The 19,014-nt window shown below is 43.4% G+C and overlaps 1 protein-coding gene across 10 annotated transcripts in view; it reads right to left on the bottom strand.

The window, feature by feature from the left end:
• The window catches only part of LOC110528038 (Golgi-specific brefeldin A-resistance guanine nucleotide exchange factor 1), a 79,445-nt gene that overhangs the window by 31,299 nt on the left and 29,132 nt on the right, over positions 1-19,014 (bottom strand). For all 10 annotated transcript variants that reach the window (XM_036983850.1, XM_036983834.1, XM_036983859.1 and 7 more), the window contains 4 exons: positions 7,183-7,314; positions 1,362-1,480; positions 919-1,027; positions 452-512 (listed from right to left, as the gene is read on the bottom strand). In XM_036983850.1, the coding sequence (XP_036839745.1) occupies positions 452-512; positions 919-1,027; positions 1,362-1,442 (251 nt within the window). In that variant the 5' untranslated portion in view covers positions 1,443-1,480; positions 7,183-7,314. The remainder of the gene's footprint in view (positions 1-451; positions 513-918; positions 1,028-1,361; positions 1,481-7,182; positions 7,315-19,014) is intronic.

A 19,014-nucleotide genomic window follows, 5' to 3' on the forward strand; every position in this document is an offset into this window, starting at 1 on the left:
AAAACTTTTATTTTATTTATTTTTTTAATCTCCTTCCTTTTTAAATTTTGTGGCAAAATTAGAGTATACCGACTTCTCTAGGTACCACTACACCACAGTTTACCAATGTTGTTTACAAAAACATTGGTTCACAGGTCTTATGACGAGGGCAGGGACTTTCATATGGAGTTTAAGTTGACTAAATTATCTTCAAATTAAAGTGTCCCATACTTGTATAATTAAACAGATTTGCAATTTAAACAGAGCACAGTGAAGTAAGCCCTAACCCTACACCTTTCCCTCCCAGTGGTTTCTGGGTAGGTGCTCTAATCCAATAACCTAACAGAAATGGGTCTCAAAAGACAAACTGGAAGTTAATTTCCTGAAGGTTTCCAGTCACAGTGTACGGTGGGGGGGGGGGGGGGGGGGGGTTGAACTTGTCACACACACACACACACCCAACCCCGTTTACCTGGAGAACAGCAGCTGCACCATGTCTACCAGTGTGTGTTCGGCTGATTTCCTCAGGAGCTCTGTGGAGAGGGCAAAACAAACAGGGCAGGTGCCATTAGAGCCCAGAGGACAAGAGGAGAGAGGCCAGGCTGGGACCTCCTGTCTGTATGCGTTTGGCCAGGATTAGGAGGGTTTTCTAATAATGCACATCTCAGGGACTGGGGGAGGGGTAAGGGGTGTTAGTGAACTACGGGCAGAAGGCCTGGAGGGGGTGAGAGTTGGAGTTGAGCGGTATAACTCATATTGTTAGGCTGGTGTGATGGAGGACCCCTGAGGCCATGGAAGCTAAACGTTCCCATCTACGAGTTCCTGATATTTTTCCCCTTGAAAAGCGTCATAAAATACAGCTTAGCGTTCCTTTCTAACACAGCATGGGGGCTAGAAGTGTGTATCAATCCCTGGGAGAACTACAGAGAGAGAACTCACCGCTAAGGCGCACCTCGAAGCAGATGCGGAAACACGACTGCATGATCTCGCACACAGACTCGTTGGTCAGGTGGGCTCCGACGGGCGTGAGCAGCAAGGTCCTCAGGACCTGTCACGGCAGACGCAGTGTGTGTGTGTGTGTGTACGTGTGAGTGTGTGCGTAACATTCAGAGTGGTCATCTCAGTTCTTTTACGAGGTATCATAAAGTAAATGTTCCAGCCTCAAAGGGAATCCAGCCAGGGTATTCATGCATGTAAGACACTTGTATCAAATTTAAAATGACAACCGATCCCCCATATAGTGAAGTGTCATACTATGACAGACTACTACTGTAAACAGGGTGACAGTTGATATGCAGCCCTTATGCTTGTTTGAAATAAACACATTTGATTAATCATTTTCTGGTGCACCGTTAGCTGAAAGATTTTAGCTAGAAGATTACCTGTAGGATTTTCATGAGCACCACTTCATCGCTGGCGGGGTCCGTCCCTACGAATCTGGCGTGAGTGACGGCGTCTGCCATGTTCTCAATGGCCTCCGCTGCCGCCTCATGGTTAGCATCTGCATAGGACAGACAACAACAAGTCCGCAGTCGTCATCGTCTTTTTCCACAGACATTTTATAAAACAGCTTCTTTCATACACTGCTCATTCATTCAAGCTGCCAAGTTCCACTCAGCACTTTAGCGGAATTAAAGTGACAAATTCATCTGAATCCAATCCAGGTTGTATCACAACCGGCCGTGATTGGGAGTCCCATAGGGCGGCACGCAATTGGCCCAGCATTGTCCGGGTTTGGCCGGTGTAGGCAGTCATTGTAAATAAGAATTTGTTCTTAACTGACTTGCCCAATTAAATAAAGGTTAAATAGAAATAAAATGAAGCTGTGAGAGGCACATTACACTGTTCAAATCTGGATAGCAGGTAGCCCAGTGGTTAGAGGCAGGTAGCCCAGTGGTTAGAGGCAGGTAGCCCAGTGGTTAGAGGCAGGTAGCCCAGTGGTTAGAGGCAGGTAGCCCAGTGGTTAGAGGCAGGTAGCCCAGTGGTTAGAGGCAGGTAGCCCAGTGGTTAGAGGCAGGTAGCCCAGTGGTTAGAGGCAGGTAGCCCAGTGGTTAGAGGCAGGTAGCTCAGTGGTTAGAGGCAGTTAGCCCAGTGGTTAGAGTGTTGGGCCAGTAACCGAAAGGTTGCTGGATCGATTCCCTGAGCTGACAAGGTAAAATCATCTGTCGATCTGCCCGTGAACAAGGCAGTTAACCCACTGTTCCCCGGTAGGCCATCATTGTAAATAAGAATTTGTTCTTTACTGACTTGCCTAGTTAAATAAAGGTTCAATAAAAAATCTAATTAAAAAAAGCATTGTCCTTCAAAACAAGATAGAACGGAGAAGGGGGAAAGTTGCAGTAGGTGGCCAGTTCAAAGGCAGGTCGAGGACCGTATTATTGAGAGGAAAGCACATTGATATTACCCTCTTTAACAGATGTCAGCACTGTGCAACAAGCCAACCTGTGAAACGTTTGATATTCACAAAATCAGAGGCAGAAATTGTTTTCCAGACCAACTATACCACAAATCCTCCAATATGATCAGAGAGGACACATTTTGGTCAATTGAAGCGATTAAATCATTAACATGGCTAAAAAGCCAAGTAAAATACCATTCTAAGGCAAGAGGGGAAACTAAACAAATCTAGGAGTGCATCATTACGTGAATGCATGTTTGATGCAGAGAGACAGCTGCTGTCAAACAGATAATGCAGCGAGAACGCAGGTTCTCTGACAAGTGATAGCACTGCATGACTGGACTGTTGATCCAATAAGTCTTACATATCTGATGGTCACACACACACACACACCAATCTAGCTGGTCCATCCAGAAGGTCCTTCAAAGCCTGGAGATCTAATCACCAGATGTGGCCTTTTGTGGGCAGTGCTGGCCAATTGGCTGTCTAGGCAACAGGAGCCAGTGTTTTGAAACCCAACCTGGAGCCAGATAGCAGAATGGAGACAGCATGTTTTTCTTTCCCCATCGCTCTTAAAGGAGCATTTCATTAACTAGGCCTAATAAGTGCAGAGCATACTAGGGGAAGGAGTGGAATAATAAGTGAAAGCTTTTCCAGGTAGAGCCATGACGCCACACAACATTCCATCTATTGATAGAAACAATAGGAGTGGTTTAGGCCGGGGAGGGGTCGATAATCTCTGTCATTAGCAAAATGAAGAGGGAGAAGTGACTTTCCAGTTGAGATGCTTGACAAATGAGTGTGTGTAAAGTTCTGGAGCGTTTGTCGACGCTTTGAGTAAACTTGAGTGAATGATACGAGTCACCGGGTTAGCAGACTGAAACTGAGTCATGCCAACGTCCCTCAAGATGCGAGGGCAACAACAACTGTGGAAGTTGCGCTGAAAACGTCTCATCCCACCACAGAAACTGGAGCCACGGGCTATCCAGCAGAATGTCAGAAGTGATATAAAATACTAATCCCTCTTGGCAGTGTCTCCAGAGGATGGCCTATGAAGGGATGGACCATTGTTAAAATAACACCAGAGACTGGATGTGTGTGTGTGTGTGTGTGTGTGTGTGTGTGTGTGTGTGTGTGTGTGTGTGTGTGTGTGTGTGTGTGTGTGTGTGTGTGTGTGTGTGTGTTTAAAGGGGGGCTGGAAAGGCTGACTAGAAATGCTGCCGAGTGAGAGAGGAGAGTGGCTTTCAGAATGCCACACACACACACACCAAAACTCCACATACTGTACAATGACCAATATATAGTTTCGCTGCATTCAAAATGTACTTTACATGTACTTTACTGGCCTTTAGGTGAAACAAATTTGAAGTCCTATAAAATCATTTTTTTGATGTAAAACACTCATTAGAAAACCAGTGTGATATTTTACGCCTCTAAGCGGGTAGTGGTGGCAAATGCTTAGTTGAGCCGTCCTATGGGCCCTATAAGGCTGTTGTGGCCATGTCTGCTTTCGGCAGGCTGAGTGGAACTGCCTCTGGGCTCTGAAGGATGTGGTTGAGGAGCGGAGTGGAGATGAGAAGAGACGGGTGGGGATCGGGATGTCTGTCAGTGGAGGGGCTTAGGCCAGCACTCCCTCCATGCCAGCAGACCTCAGGCCATAGATTGAGTGGAATTAGCCCTCACTAAATGAAATGTCCCCCTCTTTTCTTCTCTGGACCCACCAGGGAGACGGGGGGGGGGGGACAAAGGGACGACGTGAGGGGGAACATGTTCGGCGTGACACACAGGGTTAAAGGAACAAGGCTACATGCTGTGGTGTGGTTCTCCTGAGAGGAGCCTTGGAGGGGATATTAAGTAATGTGTGCAAACTTGCACTGCGCCCTCCTCACCACATTGCAGGCACAGGAGACAGCAGAGCTCTGTAATCATTCAAAGACAAAGCAAAACCACGACGTCTATTACAAGAAAGCAGACAGACTAAGAGGGACGTATTTAGCATGCCACCAGTGGTCGTATTATCCCTGTTATTAACATGTTTTGGCAATTGGACTTTTCAGCCGTGATACTTGAAGGCAACTCTTCTTTGTTTCCATATATACTGTATAGTGTGGAAAAACTCAGTGAAATCAATCCCTATTCAATGTAAACTGATGTTGCAAAATGAAATGAGATTCTATTTAGTGATAGTTTTAACATACATCTAAATGGGAAAAAATATAACTGACAAATTCCCATAAAATAAATGATCAAAAACTAGTGAGTGACAGACCAGGAAATCTGATCATCTTTGCCACTGCAGCCAACAGATGGCAGTATTTATCAGGATCAGCCCTCTGCCTGTCTTCGTGTCAGTAATTCACGACTAACAGAAGTCAATTTAAACCTCTTACCTCAACTACCTCACTTGAACAACGGAGTGACAAATGGACAATTGAGTAAAAATGACTTTATTTGAGACGTTTCCTTTGGCTGGGGTTTCGAAAGCAAGAGGCGTTTTCCCAAAGTATTGCTAGATGGAGTAGACCTACATGTGCAGTACTAGTATGTGCTACAGGTCATATCCTTAGCTAATATCGATAGCCAGCTCTCATAAATGTCTGGACTACAGAGGGATAACTAAGCTGACTTTTCACTGGCGACAATCAGAATAGACTGGTGGTGCAGTCTCATTAGTATAAAAGCCCTTTGACTCTGAAAGGTCATTCATTCAATCTCATATTCCTCTATGAACATGATACGGACCGTCTCTCGTTCACCTGGTTATTAAGGTAACAGGTTGCTCTCTGACTCGGCAGTCAATTCTAAATTACTAGCTACTGGCACTTCCTCTAAATGACTGTCGTAAGTACCAGAAAACAACCTGGGTAGTATTAAGAACTTTTTGGTCTGAAATGGTAATTAAGCCGTGTAATTTGGCACTACTTACTGGCTAATCAACGAGACCTCAGAACCAACGTGATTACCAGCCTTTGAATAAGTTATTCTAGTGAATAATGTTAAAATCCAAATAGATGACATTTCTAAATCAATTTCTGTAGGTTACAACATTTTCAGGAAGGCGTAGAATTTATTTGACAATTTAAATCACAATACAGTTACGATAAAAATCTGTCGCAACTCTTATTGTTGTTGCGTGTCCAAGTAATTAACTACAGCTACACAACATTTACTGTACAGTAATATCCAGGTGAAAAACTAAATGTATTAATGTCCAATACAATCAGTACCTCGTAACCATTATCAGTTTCTTAATATGTCCAACGACTGCGTGCTCCAACTAGCCACTCGCCATGTGAGCAGACTAAGATGGAGGCTAGGGGAAAGCAATGCCTTTGACCTCAGTGTTAACAAGCTGGGAAAGACCTCACAGCATTTGAGGAACACAGGTTGAATTCAAACGGAGGGTAATATCTGTGTCATATCTTTCTCCTCATTCTGCGCTGGAGGGCCATTGTCTTGAGTGGCTGGGTCACGTTTCCATGGTTACCCGTCCCTTTGAACCCCGCTGATGAGGTGTGTGTGCGGGGGGGGGGGGGGGGGGGGGGGGGGGGTTACAGGATTAGGAAGCAGGCGTTGGGTTTTGAGTGACGGACAGCGGCTCTGGGAGTAGGGAAGTGATTTGTGAGGGGGTGGACTGTGATGGTGTGTGCTTGTGACCGTGATGCATGTGAGTGCGGTGTGGTGTGTGTGGGTTGTGTGTTTGAGTGCGTTCATGCGTGCGTCTAGATTCAGTTTGCCAGGTATTCTAAGGGCTTGTTGTATCAGTCAGAAAATGACATCGTAGCAATGGTCATGGAGCTGAAATCAAATTACACCTAGCCTACCTTTCACATATGTTTAATTAACTGAATATTGGACAACGTAACAGCTGAATGATAAAAATACAGCTCAATAAGAAGTTCAGGGATGCGTTAAATGGTGTTATTCAATGTGCCCATGGCACTTATTTAATTTAGAGAGGGGTTGCAGCTGTTTCAACGGTCAGAGATGTACTGTACCATCATTTATCCACCCCCTGCCATTTAGAATAACATCTGGTGATGCTTATTTCACACTTTTAACAACAACTGGCGGACGGACGCCTGCCATATTTTCACGATGATGCTAGCAAGGACAGGCTGTGCTATTTGTGTCGTAAAAAAAACAAGTCCATTTAGGCATTGCTAGTGAGAACACATCATTCTTGGTTTGCCTAAATCCAGAGGGAGTCCATGATGACAGTTCTCACAGATTGACAACAGAGTTTCCCCAATATTCATTTAGCAGACGCCCTGTTGCTGCTAAATCGTTGCCGCCACTCCAAAAAAAATATATATATATATATTTTTTTAAATATTTCTGCTGAGACATGCTTTTAAAAGGATAGTGCAAGGTTTTAGCAATTAAGCCAAATGAACTCATGGAGACAATTTTTATATGTGCAGATTGATGGACGTTGCTAACTTGCGTTAGCGCAATAACAACGTCCTGCTGGCCCCTCCCCCGCTACATTGTCACGATTGTTGAAAAGATATCCTAGGGGAAACACTGAAAATATAACCAACTCACCCTCTTCATGAAAAGCTGTCTTAAAGAATAATGTAGTGGTCCCACACATAAATATATGTAAGTTTTACATTACTTACAATATTTAGGCTAAATAACTGAGTTTTTCCTAGCCAACTTGCTTCAACACCTGCATTGCTTGCGGTTTTAGGCTGGGTTTCTGTACAGCACTTTGAGATATCAGCTGATTGTATCATCAATGCTTACCAATAGGACAACGAACGAACTGTCTGTCTCTGTCTGACAGCTGTGCTGCTCACCTATGAGGCCGTAGGACAGGAACTTGTTGACAGAGGTGAGGGCCAGGCCTGTGATTGGTCCGGTGGTGTCTTCAGATCGTACCACCTCCAGGAAGGGTCGCAGGAATACGTTAGGCTCCACATCTGACAGCTCTGTGGAGACAGAGAGAGGACAGGTCAGTCAACATATTCAACCCTGAACACTGATACTGCATATATATAGCAGTGTACTGTACCAAATAGATGTCCTTTTTTCAGTGTTCCAGATCACATGGTCTCCACCATGGAGAAATATTTCTTCCCAATATCTTAATGCTCTCAGTTATCTTCCCTTATCATGGCAGTGGGATCTTCAAATCCCAAGTGTGGTAATTCTCGGTAGGGCCTTAGCCTCAGTTCTGCTGTTGTGCACAAACATGCAGAACAGAGTAGTGAACAGCAGTGTGAGGACTTTTCTCTGCTCTCTATAAAAAGGTCTGTGTCAACAGCTCTGGTGCCCCAGGGCAGATCAATGGGGAATTAGCTGCTCAGGAGGTTGTAACCTTCTCCCACTGCTGCAGCACAGTAAGATGAGAACAACATGGAGCGAAGTGTGTGTGTGAGTGAGTGAAAGACCGAGGGAGTGAGAGGCATTCAAGAGCCGCTTCTTATTCACCTTGGCAGCACATGGTATCTTATTACAACTCAATTTCCAAAAGCTTTTTTTTAAGGCAGCTGTGTAGGATGTGGGATTTAGCATTAATGAAAATGACTGGAGAGTGACTGGGCTTGGTGTGGGGGTGAGGGTTGCTGGTGGCTCGGCGGGGTCACAGCGACTGGAAGAAATCCTGTAATGACCGACAGTGTTTGCATGTTTACATATTCCATGACAATCACAAAACATATTGACAAAAGACATGGAGTGAAAGACATTGAACAAGCGTAAAGCACCCACAAGAGGCAGATTGTGGTGTATAAATGAAAGACTAAAGCCGGGTTACACCACAGACAACAAAACACAGCTGGAGAGGAAGATGCCCCAAATCTTCCTCTTAATCAAGTCACAGAGAAACGAAGATCGCTTTGCATCTTTCGCGATGGGAAACCACCTCGGGCCAATCCGAGGAGGTAACCGCTCCATCTGAGGGTAACCAAGAGAACGAGATGGGGGTCGAGAGGGGCTGCAAAATACAAACCAGGTAAAACAACAAACGGACAAATTAGTGGAGTCACGAACAGCGTTTGGCGTGTTGTCGAAACACTGCTTGCCGTAGTAATACCACATGGATTAGGCTTCCTCTAGAGCAGCTACTCTAAACTCCAAAAAATGACTTGTGACTTCAAAAGGCTGAGACGAACCTTGACCAATTTCCAAGATTGCACGTGACCACCGCGCATTAGCTTGCGATATCCAATATCCCCGCGGCTTGTTCGGAAATCAAATATTTAATAATTTGGACATTTCCGCAACCTTTCATCAGACGCCAGGTCGCTCTTAGACTTGCTTCTGAAAGTAATCTTATCCCGCTTGCATTTTCTTTTTCTTCATTTTTTGGGGGATCTGATGTTTTCTTTTGTATTCCCCATGAAAATCCTCAATGCTCCTTTGATGGGGAAGGTCCATTTGGTGTAAATTTAGCCACAATGCTGAAGTACCTGCCTGAACAATGGTCTCAAAACAACCACAGGATCACCTGAGCGCTTCTGAAAAGTAATCCCCACCCCCATCAGATATCAAGGCAGAAATAACAAAAACAAACTTAGAGGTTGTGTAAACTCCAAAAAGAGAAGGCGACCTCCGTTGCGTTCCTATCGATCAATCCATCAGCTCTTAGAAACTTTTAAAGGAGGGGGCTTAGTATCCATTACTTTACAGTTGGGAGAGTAAAAGGGAACGGGGGTGGAGGGTGCTCAAATTAATCCGTCAATAGAGGCTGATAAAGACTTCATCAGAAGCGATCACCCTGTAAGTGCCACGGCTGCGTCTCAAAGACCCTCAAATTGGAGAACTCAATTGTGTTGTATTGATCTGGCTGGCCATCGGTGAGTAGGGGCTGGCCCATCAGACAGCTCTCCTGGCAGGCCAGCCCAATCATCTTAAATAAAGGCTAAATATGGCTCTGTACTTCAGCTCAATCTCCAGGGCTTGTGAAGTGAAATAAATAAAAGACAGCCCCTGCACCACCAGTGAGACAATCACACCATAACCAGGTTGACCTCTGGCTGACATTGGCCAATATAAAAAAGGGGATTAACGTCCCTTACCCATCCATGTATGTATAGCCTATTGCCTCCCAACTCTGTGTGTGTGTGCGTGCGCGTGTGCGTTAAATATCAGCCACATTAAATACGGTTTGGCATAATAGATTTTACCATTGTTTAAGTCCAATTTGTCTAATACTAAAAAGCTCAGCTAGGACATTTGGCCATGTTGGACCCATCGTCCGGTGTTGCATGGTTGCTGTGAGTCCATAGGCGAGAGTGAGGCTAAATGTAACATGGGTCAATTGTAGGGTAACTTACGGTAAAACACCTCCCTACTTGGCAACCAGGGAAGGTTTTTTGGGGGAAAATTGTGAAATGAAGTGGTTTCTGTGAGAAGTACAGGCAGTATTACCCCGGGTGGCAGAACACCTGAAGTTACCCTCAATCTGTTTATGCAAGTTTATTGGGACATAATTGTCATCAATAGGATGCTATCTAGTTCAAAGATCACATTTGGGATCTAGCTAATGATTAGCCCAATAGGGTAAATGTAGATGAGCAATCCCATGCATCAGCCTATTTATTTATAAACACTATGCGGCATCAGTTGGGCTACAGGTGATAATACTTATTGCTAATAGCATACCTGATAATATCGACTATGCATAGGCTACATGCATGGTCCAATATGTAAAAAGTATTTTAAATAATTTTACCAATATGTTATTTGGCTAACTTCTGGGAGGTAGAAATTATTTTTAGATGGTGTCAGCTTAATTATATTTTCATTCATTTTGGAGTAGAATGTCCTTTTAAAAAGTCACCAGAAATGAGTTACTCAGTCCTTCTACATAAAAACCACACTGACTGGTGTGTGCTGCCATGTGTGGCCTACCTCTGCAAACGACCACAGCAGAGACAGAGAGAGCCTGAACCTTTGCCCCCAGGAGAGCACCTCAGTCCACACCATCTAACGTATGCACATCTATTGGCAGTGGAGCAGAAAGGGCTTAAAACACAGGGAATACTAGGAGCTGTGCTCCAACTGTAAACTGGCACTCTAATGTAGACTCCAGTAGAAGACATTCACAAGACCACTAAGAGAACGTCCTGATAAACATTCATATCAGTTTGTTTCCTTTAATGTATCAGTCTACCTATTTGTTGCTGATTTCGTACGGTGAATCTGAATATGGTGGTGAAGTCGAGTAGAAAAACTGCTAAAGAGTGCAGCGCAAGATCAAGGCAGAACTTTATATATGAGAGGGCTGCTTCAGAAGTGAAGAGCAAAAAAATGAATACACAGGCAAATACAATAAGTATTTATTTACATACCCAATACATCAAAGCCAAAGAAGATGACATTCTTAGTGCATTGGCAGTAAACATTTGTTTCTTCAAAGTAGCCATCCTTTGCACAATCTTGGCATTTTCTCAACCAGATTCATGAGGTAGTCACCTGGAATGCATTTCAGTTAACAGGTGTGCCTTGTTAAAAGTTCATTTGTGAAATTCCTTTCCTTCTTAATGCGTTTGAGCCAATCAGTTGTGTTGTGACAAGGTAGGGGTGGTATACAGAAGATAGCCCTATTTGGTAAAAAAAACAAGTCCATATTATGGCAAGAACAGCTCAAATAAGCAAAGAGAAATTACAGTCCATCATTACTTTAAGACATGAAGGTCAGTCAATTCTGAAAATGTCAAGAACTTTGAAAGTTTCTTCAAGTGCAGTTGCAAAAACCATCAAGCGCTATGATGAAACTGGCTCTCACGAGGACCGCCACAGGAAAGGAAGACCCAGATTTGGCTCTGCTGCAGAGGATAAGTTCATTAGAGGAAACTGCACCTCAGATTGCAGTCCAAATAAATGCTTCACAGAGTTCAAGTAACAGACATATCAACATCAACAGCGTGAACCAGGCCTCCATGGTCAATTTGCTACAAAGACACCATTATTATAGGACACCAATAAGAATTAGAGACTTGCTTGGGCCAAGAAACTGGTGGAAATCTGTTCTTTGGTCTGATGACTCCAAATTTGAGATTTTTGGTATCCAACCGCCGTGTCTTTGTGAGACGCACAGTAGATGAACAGATGATCTCCGTATGTGTGGTTCCCAACGTGAAGCATGGAGGAGGTGTGATGGTGCTTTGCTGGTGACATTGTCAGTGATTTATTAAGAATTCAAGGCACACTTAACCAGCATGGCCACCACAGCATTCTGCAGGGATACACCATCCCATCTGGTTTGCGCTCAGTGGCACTATCATTTGTTTTTCAACAGGACAATGACCCAACACACCTCCAGGCTGTGTAAGGGCTATTTGAACAAAATGGTAGAGTGATGGAGTGCTTCATCAGATGACCTGGCCTCCACAATCACCAGACCTCAACCAAACTGAGATGGTTTGGGATGAGTTGGAACGCAGAGTGAAGGAAAACAGCCAACAAGTGCTCAGCGTATGTGGGAACTCCTTCAATACTGTTGGAAAAGCGTTCCAGGTGAAGCTGGTTGAGAGAATGCCATGAGTGTGCAAAGCTGTCATCAAGGAATCAAAGAATCTCAAATATAAAAATACATTTTGATTTGTTTAACTTTTTTTTGGTTACTACATGATTCCATAAGTGTTATTTCATAGTTTTGATGTCTTCACTATTATTCTACAATGTGGAAAATAGTAAAACTAAAGAAAAACCCTTGAATGAGTAGGTGTCCAAACTTTTTACTGGTACTGTATATATTTCCACACTAGGAGATTAGAATAATACTATACAATTGTGATAATGCCCTTTTAGTGTAAAAGCTGGTTTGAAAAAAAAAAAAACTGAAATTTCTGCCTGTTTTGGTGGGATGGAGTTTTAGCCTTCCATGGTGACATCACCATGCTTTAAATAAGACCAATAAGACAGAGTTCCAAACCTAATTTCCAGTTTCCCCTTCCCAGACAGTCCTACCAAAATCCTTGCTTTGCTAAGAAGCTGTTTCTTTTTGACCATTTTAATTGAAAACCATCACAGGTACTTAATTATTACCCAGAAATTATTTGAAATTGAGAAGGAAAAAAAATGAGGCTGCATTGGACCTTTAAACAAATAAATACATTGGTTATCACCTAAAGAAAATTACAAAAATCTTCTGTAATATCGTATATAGCTTTGGAACCGTAACATTAAGTACTTTGGAGGAAAATAGGCACGTTTCTCAATATATACACTGAATTTGAGAAGGGATTGTGTGACGATTAGCTTAGCAACCATGGAACGCAGCGTGACAACGTGAACATGATTAGTCGACAGTCTGCTGGGTGCGGCGTTATACATTCCTTCGTTGGATTCCTATCTCCTTCCTATAAAATCTCTGGCAACGGCACCTTGCAATACACTTTGGACTAAAGAGGCAGACAAATAGTCAAATCACACATTTCTCGAGGTAGGAATATCGCAAAAATATGATAAACGTCTCTTTCGAGAGAAGACATTCTCCAGAGTTTTGACATCGGCCAGTATTGAAATCTGACATGTATGATAGATGTTCTTGCCATCTAAAAGTCATATTCCTATTAACTTCCAGTGTAATGAGACTAACACAGTTCTACGTCATACCGGACAGATTTCTGCCTACTTGAACACCAATAGCTCAGATACACATGAACACATGAAATGACCCTGGGAGTGGATCGAACATCGCACAGAGATGCACAAAAACAACACAACAATCAAAATGGGTGAACCTTTACTTTAACATGCAGCTCAGTCTTTGGGATTAGGTATTTGTTCATGATTTTAACATCAACTTCAGGTGTATAAAAACATCAACTCAGAGCTCTCCAATAGCCATCATATCCAGTTTCATTAATTGTGATAGATTTCCCTCTTGTTGTGCATGCCACTGAACCAACAGAGATAAATCTGAATTCCATGAGAACTATGCATTACGCTCTACAAACACAAAGCCAATTTTCAAAAACGTGTGTGTGTGTGTGTGTATGTGAGTGAGAGACAGAGAGCGCGAGAGACAGGCAGGAGGGAGGGAGGGAGGGGGACAGCTATTCAGAGCAGCACATGATTACAACACCAGAAATACTGTGGGCACTGGGCCTGGTCGCCCCTTTGTATTTGCTTAATTTAATCACAAAAGGATGAATAACTTAATTTGTCAGACTGCTGTGTCACATATTTTATACAATCCCACAGGCTTGGTGCCCTCCGCCCAGTCTAAAATAGAACCCTGTCCACCTTTCCTTTAAGACCCTCTCTGTTGGTCACGGACTTCCCAATTAAAAAGCATTTTTGATTCATTTAAAATATTTTTTCTTACACAAATGTATCTATTTAAATGCAAAAAGGGTTGGTTAAAATGTGGAAAACTGAAGACTGACTGAATTGTGCCGACTTGAGAGAAAATGCATACTGTACATTCTAAAGGAAGTAGGATACGGAGTTGCCAAATGGTGCCTGTTTGTGAACGGCAGAAAACGTGACGAATGTGTGCATGATACGTTCTAGATTTATGACATGGGCATTGCACACATTCTGCTCTTCCCCTCCATGTCCTGACATTTTAAGACTCTTGGCTCCACAGTTAAAAATGTATTTAATTTTACGCCTTTCATGAGCTGAACAGGACCGTTGTGTGTGTGTATGCATGCGTTTGAGCACGCACATATTGTAGTGCATGCCCTGCACACAACCTAATGCTAATGTGCCCTCACAGTAACAGACAAAGGGAGAAAAATACATGTGCAACAGCAGACCTGTCAAATCCCTGAGATTCTACTACCCCACACACACACACACTCCAATTCAGAGAGTCCACGATCTCACAGTGAAAATTACCTCAAAACAAAATGACACCATGGGTGCGTGAGTGAAGAGCAGGGGTGAGGGGAGGGTTAGTCACCCCTGTGACCGGCGCAGAGGCCTAAAACCAAACACTGATGGTTATTGATCTGGAGCCCCGCTCCTGGAATTAGAGTCAGGGGCCTTCCAGCGGCCGGCTCTTAATGCTGGGGGAGAGGGGACGTTTTAACAAGGCCAGCAAGGCTAAATGAAATCCAGGGAGAATTTTCATCTAGCGCTGGCAAGTCCTGGACGACAGTCTTATCCATCTGTCGGGAGAAGTTTGATGCATGTCAACTTGGCAAGCCCTCCCTCCTTCGATCTTTTCCCCCCCATCGCTCCCTCCTCTTGAAGGAAATTGGCACTTGTCAAAAGGGGGGCAATTAGGATGTACCAATGTTATGAAACTCCATATGGTTGTTTCGTCCAACCCGCAGCGGTATTTTATAGATGCTTTGAACAATGCCTCGGCACAACCTAAACAGGCAATTTAAAAGCCCCAGAGAAATTAAAACTTTTCCAAGTGCTTCGGAAATAACTCACTGTAGCTTTTGCAGGGCTACAACACGAGTGTTTTCTAGTGGGGAATGGAATATAGTTTGCATATATATATATATATATATATATATATATATATATATATAACACACACACACATACCTTGTCTTAGGTTGCTAAGTGGCCAGCGAATGTAAGATAGAGCCAATAGTGTGAATAAGGACAGATGGAAGTGGCCTTCATTTCATTTTCAATTAATTGCTACAATTGAGTGTTAATTATTTTCACTGAAAATCGATTTGTTATCCTCTTAAGGATCCACCCCCTTTTCCCCAATTTGCACCTAAAAATGACATACCCAAATCTAACTGCCTGTAGCTCAGGCCCTGAAGCAAGGATATGTATATTCTTGGTACCATTTTAAAGGAAACACTTGGAGGTTTGTGGAAATGTGAAAGGAGTGTAGGAGAACATAACACAATAGATCTGGTATAAGATAATACAAAAGGGGAAAAAAAACGTATTTTCAATTTTTTTTGTACCATCATCTTTGCAATCCAAGAGAAAGGCCATAATGTATTATTCCAGCCCAGGTGCAATTTACATTTTGGCCACTAGATGACAGCAGCGTATGTGCAACATTTTAGACTGATCCAATGAGCCATTGCATTTCTGTTAAATTTGTATCAAGACTGCCCAAATGTGCGTAATTTGTTTATTAATAACTTAAGTTCAAAACTGTGCGCTCTCCTCAAACAATAGCATGGTATTCTTTCACTGTAATAGCTACTGTAAATTGGACAGTGCAGTTAGATTAACAAGAATTTAAGCTTCCTGCCAATATCAGATATGTCTACGTCCTAAATAACACCGCCAAAGTCAAAACAGCTTTCACAGAGAAATCAATAGGCGAAAATCACAGCCAATCACAACATTGGCGGGTAAGTAATAGTGTGAAACTATCATTCCACTATTAATGCAGGTATATTAGGGACATTCTGAAATTACAAAGCAAAAATTCTAAAGAAAATGTGTTGAACCTTTAACCTTGCATACCACTGCTGGCTTGCTTCTGAAGCTAAGCAGGGTTGGTCCTGGTCAGTCCCTGGATGGGAGACCAGATACTGCTGGAAGTGGAGTTGGAGGGCCAGTAGGAGGCACTTTTTCCACTGGTCTAAAAAATATCCCAATGCCCCAGGGCAGTGATTGGGGACACTACCCTGTGTAGGGTGCAGTCTTTCGGATGGGACGTTAAACGGCTATCCTGACTCTCTGAGGTCATTAAAGATCCCATGGCACTTATCGTAAGAGTAGGGGTGTTAACCCCAGTGTCCTGGCTAAATTCCCAATCTGGCCCTCAAACCATCACAGTCACCTAATAATCCCCAGTTTACGATTGACTCATTCATCCCCCTCCTCTCCCCTGTAACTATTTCCCAGGTCTTTGCTGTAAATGAGAACGTGTTCTCACTCAACTTACCTGGTAAAATAACAGATAAACATTTTAAACAAAAAAGTTGGCCAATACATATAAAATGCTTCTCTGATATTAACAATAGAGGCTTGTTGCAGTATTTTCTGTAAACCCTTGGATTCAAAGGAATCCCTCAGTCATGTTTCCCATCTTTAAACACCAACATGATTATTGTGAACAGAGAAGTCAAAGCATGTGATTATCATCATCTAGTCTAGAGGGAAACCCTTTGTGCCTGGTGGTGGCTTTGTGTCACCACTTGCCTACTTGTCCCCTCACTGCTGGCTGGGGATAGAGGTGGAGTCACGCAATTTGACTGTGCATTAGTGTGTGTGTGTGTGTGTGTGTGTGTGTGTGTGTGTGTGTGTGTCCGTGCATGTGTAGGGAGCTGCGAAAGAGACAGCACAGCATAAACTTGAATTCACACAGATAAACAAAAGGCCTGTTTGGTCTCCTAATCCAGGCAGTCTTTCATTCGCTCTCCTCCTCTTCATAATCACTCCATCAGTCTTTCAGCAGGTCACTGAAACCGAGGCCGCTGGCCACCAAGGCTTTGTTTGCCACATCTTGGGACAGATATTAAAAAAGGCAGTGCAAAAGACCAAGCAAACACAAACAGCCTGGCCAGCACCTCTGACCCACGGGGCTCTGTTCAAACTGCCCTCTGGATTTATAACAACCACAAACAGGAGGGCCTCGCTAGGGAGAAATACCCCTGTTTACATGAGAGAGAGCGTGCATGCTAAACAATGGATATTGAAGGGGCATACAGCCACGGTAATAGCCAGGCAGTGGACAAAGGCTTGAGGAATGTGGGCTACTGATTAAACCACACTATTCCATTGTCAATCAAGCCCTAAACTCATATTTATATTCAAATAAAGTTGTATTGCCTTTCATCTAGGCTAAACAACCAAAATGACCCATGTTCTCAGACAACCTGTAGCTAAAAGTCTATTTAAGAGTAACTCAGCTCTGCTGATATAAAAATGCAAACAAGTGGTAAAAAAGAACGCCAAGCGCATTCAAAAAGCATGACTTCATTAGTAAACCTTCCCGGCCCAGGAACCGGCGCTGCCTTGCACCTGTTATCCTGTACATAAAATGTATTTTCTATGGTGCATACTTTGCACAGAAGCAGTATTATTCCAGCCGAGGGCTGGCCAGGCCCCGGTCGTCCAGTTAATGTGTTTCACAGCCTGCCGTCGCCACTATGATGGATGGACATATTTTACACTCAATCAACTAATAAATAACGGATGTTTTATCATGCTGAATTAAAACATTTGAGAGAAAGAGGGGGAAGGTAGGATGAAGCGCATCGAGTTCAGTTCCTGTGTTTGTGTGTGTGTGTGTGTCTCTGTCTGTCATACACCGTATTGTGTAAAATCTCCAAAACTCATGAAAAGATTCCTTACGTCCAAAGTTTTAAGGTCTCGCGACACATCTCATTATAAATCGATGATCTTGAGTTTGGTTTTCAGGACTAAGTTGCTCTATAAACCGTTTCCACCCAATGACATACCTCGAGGCAAATACGGCCCCCATTATCTAATCCAATCCATTTTATTTCAAAGTGCTTGCGCTGTCATACGCTGCCCTTCAGAAGAGGTGGCCTGGTATTATCACCTCTATTTCCAGAAAAACAAACAGAGCAACACTGAATTTCCATCCGATCCTTCGACCATGTACCCTTGCCGATCCTGGTGCGAATCATGGGAAAGACGTGGGGAGGGGGGCTCGCTGTTTGGTACAGTAAAGGGTTAAGCTGCAGATGGCGGTCAGCTCGGCAGGATAAATCGACACACATGCTCCAGCTCGGACTAGATTTCACACCCATCCTGATGAGTACTACCATCCACAACTGCATGGAAAGAATGAGTGGTGGAGGGAGAAAGAGAGCGAGAGAAACGAGGGGGGGGGGGGGCTCCACTCTTTTTCACCTGCTGCATTCCTTCAGCTCCCAACTAATGGCATTCCCTGGGGTCTGAAGGAATCCTGCAACCACACACTGTAGATTTAGACAACAGGCCCCGGCTACTGTGTTAGCAAGAAACAATACCCACCGCCACACACTAAATCAGAGCCCGCCTGGAATTACATTAAGGTTTCAGCTGAGCAGTGTGGACACACAGAGACCTATGCTTTTTATGTGAGGAGGCTCTATTTTCAACACGATTCTATTCTGAAAATCAGTCCTATACTTTTCTTTTCCATTTCACATCAGTGGCAAAGAGAGTTTGATTATCTTAAGAAATATTCTCTTCTGTACCAAATACAGCCATTTAAAAAAAATATGATAAAACCATCAATGACGACAACTTTGAAGTACATTGTGTCAATCTTTTTGGTCTGTTCTCAAGACGTATGGCTTTGTAAAATGCATAGCCTACATTTAAGCCGGTTAGCTCTACTGGAGGCAACAAATTATTTACCAGCTGTTTAGAGAAAATCAGAGCAAGATGACCAGTGATCCAATTCATGCATTGTACTCTCACACACTTCTCACTCTTTCTCTCCCTCTTGCTCAGTCCATAAAGGTAGAATTTAGGGCTAGAGTATAAATCGAACACCCCAAGTGGTTTCTTTACCATTCAGCCATCCGATTTGCCACCAATGCTCCTTATTAGGACACATCACTCCTCTCTATACTCTTCTGTAAACTGGTCATCTCTGTATACCTGTCACAAGACCCACTGGTTGATGCTTATTTTTGATAAAACCCTCTTAGACCTCACTCCCCTTTATCTGAGATACCTACTGCAGTCCACATCCTCCACATTCAACAGCAGTTCTGCCAGTCAGTCTATTAAAGGTCCCCAAAGCACACACATCCCTGGGTCGCTCTTCTTTCCAG

This window comes from Oncorhynchus mykiss, chromosome 1 (assembly GCF_013265735.2).
Source record: "Oncorhynchus mykiss isolate Arlee chromosome 1, USDA_OmykA_1.1, whole genome shotgun sequence".
Classification (NCBI taxonomy): domain Eukaryota; kingdom Metazoa; phylum Chordata; class Actinopteri; order Salmoniformes; family Salmonidae; genus Oncorhynchus; species Oncorhynchus mykiss.